Source organism: Aspergillus homomorphus, assembly GCF_003184865.1.
Source record: "Aspergillus homomorphus CBS 101889 unplaced genomic scaffold BO97scaffold_24, whole genome shotgun sequence".
NCBI classification, from domain to species: Eukaryota; Fungi; Ascomycota; class Eurotiomycetes; order Eurotiales; family Aspergillaceae; genus Aspergillus; species Aspergillus homomorphus.
Genome location: NW_020291910.1, coordinates 433,768 through 442,305, shown reverse-complemented (window position 1 = coordinate 442,305; position 8,538 = coordinate 433,768). Strand labels below are relative to the sequence as shown.

The 8,538-nt window shown below is 50.1% G+C and overlaps 2 protein-coding genes across 2 annotated transcripts; one reads left to right on the top strand and one right to left on the bottom strand.

Moving 5' to 3' along the window:
* Positions 1-523: 523 nt before the first annotated feature.
* BO97DRAFT_107640 (putative nicotinamide nucleotide transhydrogenase) lies at positions 524-4,989 on the top strand. The gene is made up of 19 exons (XM_025689881.1): positions 524-685; positions 751-1,314; positions 1,368-1,457; positions 1,511-1,514; positions 1,567-1,629; positions 1,690-1,950; positions 2,002-2,119; positions 2,175-2,630; positions 2,682-2,834; positions 2,881-3,021; positions 3,071-3,232; positions 3,283-3,453; positions 3,505-3,759; positions 3,812-3,945; positions 3,997-4,143; positions 4,193-4,361; positions 4,412-4,600; positions 4,657-4,731; positions 4,786-4,989. Exons 1-19 carry the CDS (start codon positions 627-629, stop codon positions 4,815-4,817), a joined length of 3,243 nt encoding a protein of 1,080 aa, XP_025550393.1. The 5' UTR covers positions 524-626; the 3' UTR covers positions 4,818-4,989.
* Positions 4,990-5,467: 478 nt separating this feature from the next.
* Positions 5,468-6,601, bottom strand: BO97DRAFT_425862 (uncharacterized protein; the record flags this gene model as incomplete). The annotated part of the gene is made up of 1 exon (XM_025697098.1): positions 5,468-6,601. One exon carries the CDS (start codon positions 6,599-6,601, stop codon positions 5,468-5,470), a length of 1,134 nt encoding a protein of 377 aa, XP_025550392.1.
* Between the last annotated feature and the right edge of the window lie 1,937 nt (positions 6,602-8,538).

Here is an 8,538-nt window from a genome sequence, read left to right as displayed (position 1 = left end):
AACAACGAACAAGTCATCCGAGTCCACCTCCCCGGATGCCAAGCGCCGCTGACAGCAGCTCCATCACCAATGATGGCTCCTCTTCCCCACGCGACCTTCCCCTCATTTTATGCCGACAACCTCGACCGTCACATCCCCCGCGGCAGCGTGTCATCGGGCGATCTGATAGCATAGCATACCATACCGATCATCCGAACCGCAGGCCAGTCGCACACTCGTGGAAGAATGGTCGGTGGTTTTCCCGCCCATCCCTTGCGCGCGCCGACGCTGGCCTCCCCGCAATGCCCATCCGTCTCCTCTTCTTCTATTTTAACCTCCTTGGGCCACTCAAACCTTCGAAGCCATACGCTCTGCCACTCAGACTTCTTGATTTGTACATTTGTTCGTATCTTCCTTGAGTTCTTTGTGTTGGCAAAGTGAACCTTGCGGCTCCTTTATTCACCGCGGTGGCTCCCGTCATCCCTCAGCGTTACACCATCTATGTTGCCTGGGCGCCTTTTCCCGCGAGGCACTCGTCATTGAGCCTACTTGTGGATATGCAGCTTTTCCCGGTTGCGTCATTTGCTACTTAATCTACCGTGTACGACAATGAGTGTGCCCGTGTACCTGCGTGTGGCCTTCAGGCCATGCCAGGTAGCTGCGAGTACCTATCCAGGGAGATCGCTGCCTCATCTCCAGCAGCCAGGCATGTGGCCCCCGACTTCTTCTTGTCTTATCTGAGCTTTGTGAGAGGCTTGCTAATGACCGGAGATCGATAGTGGTTTCATCGATCCGAGTCCCATCGCACGCGCTAGGATGTCATCACTTCGGATCGCTATTTGTCGGAAATCTACAGAAGGCTTCCAGAAGATACGCGAGTGTTGCTCCTGCGTCCTCGGCTATTCCAACCACTCCTTACTCTTCGTTGACTGTCGGTATCCCTCGCGAAATCTTTCCAAACGAACGACGTGTTGCCATCACCCCGCAAAATGTTGCTCTGCTGCTCAAGAAGGGCTTCTCGCGCGTCCTGGTTGAACGTGGGGCCGGCGCGAACGCCGAATTCCTTGATAAAGCCTATGAAGAAGCAGGAGCTGTTATGGTGGACCGGAGCGCTATTTGGTCTCAAAGTCAGATAGTGCTGAAGGTCCGCAGCCCTCAGCTCCATGACCCCAATAATGAAGTCCAAGACTTGCGCCAAGGAAGTACGGTAATCTCGTTTTTGTATCCAGCACAGAACAAGTCACTAGTAGAGAAACTGGCTGCGCGCGGTGTGACCTCGTTTGCTATGGATATGATACCAAGAATCTCGCGTGCGCAGACATTTGACGCTTTGAGGTACGTCAGGTTGTTTTCGAAGCTGTTATCGTGAACTGATCATCTTTCACTAGTTCCATGGCCAATATTGCTGGATACAAAGCTGTTCTAGAGGCCTCCAATCACTTTGGTCGATTTTTGACTGGACAGGTTACTGCTGCTGGGTAAGTGTGACATTCACAATGATGCGTTGATGTACTAACAATATTGGCCATAGCAAGGTAATACCAACATGATAATACTTGACCGTAAGATGTGCTAAGCGACTTCCAGATACCTCCGAGCAAGGTGCTGGTGATCGGAGCCGGCGTGGCTGGTCTGAGCGCAATTGCCTCGGTAAGTACATCCATACACATACACACCAGTGATCTCTCTAGCTGAGAGATGATCGATTAGGCTCGAAGACTAGGTGCCATCGTTCGTGGTTTCGACACTCGGCCTGCTGTCCGCGAGCAAGTCCAGTCTTTGGGAGCTGAGTTCATTGAGGTCGACATACAAGAGGATGGCTCCGGCCAAGGAGGTTATGCCAAAGAAATGTCCAAGGAGTTCATTGAAGCGGAGATGAAGCTTTTTATGGAACAGTGCCGAGAAGTCGACATCATAATTACGACGGCCCTCATTCCTGGGAAGCCTGCGCCTAAACTGATCACCAAGGAGGTAAGGACGAAATCTATGCATGTATCGAACGAGTTGCTTACCTGACTCAAGATGGTGGCTGCAATGAAACCTGGTTCAGTGATCGTGGATCTTGCCGCAGAGGCTGGTGGTAACTGTGAAGCGACAGTTCCCGGGCAATTGACCAAGTACAAGGACGTCACTATCATTGGTTTGTTGATTCTCGATGCTTTGGAGTGCCTGCACGTCTTGATTGACCTTCTTAGGTTACACCGACCTCCCTTCGCGCTTGCCAACACAGTCATCGACTCTGTATTCCAATAACATCACGAAGTTCCTTCTCTCCATGACCCCTCAGGAGAAGTCGTTCGGTATAGATCTCTCAGATGAGGTTGTTCGCGGCTCAATCGTCACCATGGATGGAAGGGTACTGCCGCCAGCGCCACGTCCAGTGCCGCCACCCGCTCCCAAACCGGAGGCTGCTGTACCTGCAAAAGAGCAAGCAGAGTTAGCAACAACACCCTGGCAGAAGGTGACCCGTCAAGTTGCCGTTACAACCGCTGGCATGGGAACGGCTATTGCACTAGGTAAAGCTACCGGGCCTGTCTTTATGGGTAATCTGATGACGTTTGGGCTTGCTGGACTTGTTGGCTATCGTGCGGTATGGGGTGTCGCACCTGCACTTCATTCGCCCCTGATGAGTGTTACCAATGCGATCTCAGGTGAGTCATGCTTTCTGCTCGCCTGAATATAATGCTAATATTTTAATCTAGGGATGGTTGGCATTGGGGGATTCTTCATAATGGGCGGAGGGTATGTGCCTAGCACGATACCAGAGGCCCTAGGAGCTGTGTCTGTCTTAATGGCATTCATGAATATCTCTGGGGGCTTCGTCATCACCAAGCGCATGTTGGACATGTTCAAACGTCAGTGCCTCAATATCTCTGAAGAACAAATTCTGACCATATTTAGGCCCTACTGATCCACCGGAGTATCCCTGGCTTTATGCTATACCAGGTATATTGTTTGGTGGCGGCTTCGTTGCTGCCGCTAGCACCGGCATGGCCGGGCTGGTACAAGCAGGGTACCTTGTCAGCAGTCTTCTTTGCATTGGTATGTATTACCTATCATACATCTATTTGGCTAGCGCTAATCACACTAGCTTCTATCTCTGGCCTGGCTTCTCAGCAAACTGCCAGACGCGGGAACATTCTTGGCATCCTGGGAGTTGGCGCCGGAATCATTGCTTCTCTTGCTGCTGTCGGCTTTTCTTCTGAGGTACTGACCCAATTTGGTGTTGTGGCAGGCGTGGGCTCTCTCGTGGGTAAGTGGATACGTCGACTACCAGATAAGAGTGGTATTGACAGCTTCTAGGTGCATTGATCGGGCGTCGCATCACGCCGACTGGACTTCCTCAAACCGTTGCGGCGTTGCATTCAGTTGTTGGATTGGCGGCCGTACTCACAAGCATTGGAAGTGTGATGGCTGATGTCTCTCATATTTCGACTCTACACATGGTGACAGCTTATCTTGGTGTATTGATAGGTAAGGATGTAAAAATGTCGAGGTTCATGAACGACTTGCTAACCCGCGTAGGTGGTGTCACTTTCACTGGCTCGATTGTCGCTTTTCTGAAACTTGCCGGTCGCATGTCTTCACGACCCACAATACTTCCTGGCAGACATTTGATAAATGCAAGCCTGCTGGGTACTAATGTAGCTACTATGGGGGCGTTCGTGACTATGGCACCTGCCTCACCGGTCATCGCCGCAACATGTTTGGGTGCGAACACCGTACTTAGTTTCCTGAAGGGATACACTACAACCGCTGCCATTGGAGGAGCTGATATGCGTAAGTCAATCTACCGACTAATATAGTGAGCTTTCGAACTAATAAGTCGCAGCTGTGGTTATTACTGTCTTAAATGCGTACTCTGGTTTTGCCTTGGTAGCCGAAGGCTTCATGCTTAACAATCCACTTCTTACCAGCGTTGGATCATTGATCGGAGTCAGCGGCTCCATTCTGTCATACATCATGGTTCGTGCCTGAGTTTGGAATTACCATTTGAGCTCTTCTGATCTCTCCTAGTGCGTTGCAATGAACCGATCTCTTCCCAACGTGTTATTTGGCGGAATTGCCGCTCCCCAGCAAGCAAAGAAAATCGAAGGCCAAGTGACTCAGGTGACGGTGGATGATACTGTCGAGGCGCTCTCAAACGCGGAAAGCGTGATTATTGTACGTTTGGCTTTTTCTGGCTTTGTACTCTGCTAATCAGCGATAACAGGTGGTCGGATACGGCATGGCTGTCGCAAAGGCGCAGTATGCTCTTGCTGAGATTGTTCACATGCTACGCTCTAAAGGTGTCACCGTGCGATTTGCCATACATCCTGTGGCAGGCAGAATGCCCGGCCAGTGCAATGTGCTCCTCGCGGAGGCCTCCGTACCTTACGACAGTACGTCCCCTTTTTTTGCTTCGAATCCTCACAGCCACTGACTTGCACAGTTGTACTTGAAATGGATGAGATCAACGACGATTTTGCCGACACGGACTTGACCCTAGTCATCGGCGCAAATGACACTGTCAACCCGATTGCTCTAGAGCCCGACTCTCCTATCTCGGGAATGCCCGTGCTGCATGCATGGAAGAGCAAAGAGGTGATCGTGATGAAACGTGGCATGTCCAGCGGATACGGTAGGACATAATCATATGACACCACAATCCGTATATTATACTAACACTTGGAATAGCTGACGTGCCGAACCCGATGTTCTTTATGCCTGGTACTAAGATGCTTTTCGGAGATGCGAAGACTTCATGCGATGGTGAGTATATTGGCACACGCTCTTTGTGTTCGGCATTGTTCTAACTCTTCGCAGCTATCAAGAGCGCCATAGAAGCACGTAGATAGATGCGATCTGGCGATGGATTGGAAATTGCACATGCGTTGATTTGGACTATATCATTCTTTTGGGCTGCGTACCATCTGCTCTGACGACCATATCAGACAATTAATAATGATGGACCCTAGCGTAGGGAATCTTGCCAAGAACTAATGGATATCGATTTACTTGAGCTTTGAGCCTGCCACTCATACCAATTCCGTCATGAACAGGATGTCCGTCCGAGTATTCGTTGGGGTGATCTTGCTATAATTCATACAGCAGAGGTAAAAGATGATTCAGGTCATGTTCTCGAAGATTGGCTTCGCCACATCTGCGAGTATATAGCATAATGTATAAGGGCCACAATTGACATCTTATCATTACATGCCTTCATGCCATACAGGGTCAAGACAAGAGTATAGATACTCACAAAGCTTCGGCTTATGCGATGCTCCTGGACTCAGCAAATCACTTACCAAACAGGATATTACAGAATGAGGACAGAAATTGGAACTGTAACCGGCATGCGGGTATGCAGACAGCAAGGGCCATTTCTCCAACATCTTTGAATATATTCTTGTGGTAAATGGTAAAGGTTTGTTTGCATTCATCAACTGTACCGTGGATCGGATATGCTCCCAGCATTGAGCTTAGTACCTGGGTGGAACTCACCTTGTTAACTATGCGGCCTTGGTGTCCTACTTTCATCTCTATTCAATGGTCTCGGGGTCTTATCGTCGTCTCGATCCAACGGCCTTGGCGTCCTATCGTTGTCTCGATTTGGTGGCCTTGGTATCCGATCATAGTCTTGATCCCACGACCTCGGTGTCCGATCATCATATCGATTGCGCGCGGCCAGCTTTCTCCGGAGCAGTGAGGGGGTGCGGTCCAACGCGCGAAGGACGAAGCCCAGCAATATCATATGGAAACACTCACCACTTCCCGTGTCGCTGTAGCGCTCCTGAAATAATGTCGCCGTGAGCAGATCCGGAATCGGCGCGTCGCGGCCTGGGCCCAGACGACGCTCATACTGGTTCGCTTCGTCCTCGAGATCCAGGAGCAAGAGATGCTCGTAGTCAAAGAGAGCAACATCACATAGGCCCAGCTCGGATGCGTACTTCCTGGCCTGCTGTGTGAACGGGACGGCGTTGTCGCGCAGGCCCTGCGTCAGGACGTGGCCGTCGGCCGTTAACCCGGGCCCGCTCGGCCTGAACCAGCCGCAGTGCTGCTCCTCGCCGATGGCACCGAAGAAGTCGGCACCGCGGATCATGTTCGGCGGCTTGAACACCAGGGCGGCGACGTCGACGGTCACTTTGTTGTAGAGGTGAACGGTCCAGACGTATAGCGGCTCGCCCCAGTACCCATGCTTGAAGCAGCCGCACAGCCGGCCCATTGGCCATGCCCCCCAGAGCATCACCTCCAGACTTGGGATTAGGTTTCGCTCCGTCATCATTCTTACATGCTTATCAGTCGCCATATCCAACATCTCGAACGTGGGCATCTGCCGTGCAGCGAAGTTGCTGTCGTAGCCGGTCACGGCGGCGTAGCGTGCGCGGCCGAGGTTCAGGAGGAGTTTCGGTGGGCACCACCTTACGACTTTGTAGGTATGGCCATCCTCGAGCGTGGAGAGTGGAGGCGCCGTGACGGGCTCGTACCCTGTTAGAGTCTGGCAATACGGCAGGGAGGTATGGAAGGCTCGCTCGATGGACTTGGACTTGCCTTGCGTCTCTGTTCCTAGAGTCTTGTCGGAAGAGCACCTATCTTGTTTCCTGTCTGGGTCAGTCTCCGGTTGCTTATCATGGGACTCCATTGTTGCCAAAAGATGGTTCTGTTTGTTTGTTCTTACGAGATGAGTTTCTCGTTGGTGAGCTTGCGGTTCATATTATAGTCGTCTCTAAGACGGGGCCCATCTGGGAGACTTTATTCTAGTCCGATTTTCCAGATTATATACTAGTACAAACTCTGTTAAAGCTATCAATTAACAAAGGCTTTGACGGAATTTATACTTTATATTCGACGATGTCCTTGCTATGCCTGGACTTTGACTGGAGACGGATGTGTGAGGACAAAGAAACACGGCTGAAGGTGATCATGAATTTGACAACGTGAAGGTGAGCTTGCAAAGGTCCGCAGATGGACGATTCTTGAGACCTTAGAGCACAGCCTCCGGTGGCGCCCTCCCATGAATATCGTAGAATCTACCTTCAGAGCTTTGTTTTACCAGGTTTAGACTCGAGTATTAGGTTACCGTTGAAGACCTTTCAGCCTCCTGGCTTCTTGCGTCTGAATAATGAGTAGTCGGGTATACCACTCATCTAAATATCATGACCTGAACGTTAGACAGACTACACTTACATCGACTGCTATTATCTAGTCTTCTTTTATCGAGTTCTTCCCAGCAAAGCCCGCACATAGTGATGAAGATGTTGTGGTGAAGGGAACGGTGCTTTGAGCGCATCACTCGGCCAACTACCGAAGAGATTGAGGCCATCTTAGCGCTGTCAACGTCCTTTTCGCCAACGATAAACCAACTAAAGACACTCACTCCACACCCATAAACCATCATTAGCGGCCGCTGCCGGATGTCCAGTGTTGATCTTCATTTGTCCGTGTACTGTAGTCTACTCCATGAGTCCGTATAGCGATAAAGCTCCGAGCAAAAATAAGTGCATCAATCCTCCGTCGCCAAGAAAAAAGGAAGAAAAAAAATCAACTTTCCTCCCCTTTCCTGCCTGCATTACGCTCCACATCATCATACGATATCGACATCCACCATCATGACGACAAGAATTCTCTCCTCCTGTTTATTCCCTGGATACCTTTTGAAGTCGATGTGTATCAGTATGTGGGAGGGAAGTGTATATATGTAAGGCTCGGCATGAAGGGTAAGAGGAAAAGCGAACCCCTCCTCCCTTCCCCCTCTTGAAACTAATTCCACCCCTTGACTCCAAGATGACGCGAATCTACATTCTCTCCTGGAACCACAAGCAGGAGGAAGAATTGTATCAACTCAACTCTACAATTGGATTATTCAGTTGTGGGGTTTATTTTTTAGACAGCGCACAACTCTAGGTGAGGGAGAAGGAAGTTGCGATATCGTCATTCTTCAGATCTCGGCAGGGTTTAACCAACCATCACCGTAGCAGTCATGCAATGATTATTTTCCCTCTCGGGTCAAAATTTTTATAGTGCGTAGACTACTGCAGTCATTATGCTTGGGGCAAAATCAACCATCCACAGACTAAACTAGGGGAGTCGGATAGACGACACTAAAGGGCTGAATCCACCTGTCATTTTCCGTCGCTGTCATTTCATCTCCGACTGGTGATCCCCACATCATTAACGTTCCTGCGTGGGATGCAAAGTGAGGCGTAGCTAAGGACGTTATTTGCAACGGTCTGTGTGCGATGCACACCAAATTATGTATACTATGTGAATTTCACATAGTATACGTGAATAGGGGTCTTGAGAGAAAGGGGAGAGAGGTTGATACGTAGTAGCCTTGGCCATCGGATCCGAAGTGGGGGAAAGAGAAACGGGGCTTGTTGTTGACGTCCTCAGATTGTACAAGTGTACAGTACGTTATTAGAGATCAGGGGGTTGGCCCGGAGAGACGGAGAAGTCTATCCCGGATAGACTTGACAGTTATCTCCATCCTTTGTTTGTTTTCGTACTCAGGGAAACAAGTGAAGAGACAGTTGGTCTAAGGGATTATCTCGGAGATGTCAAGGAACAAGTCCAGCAAAC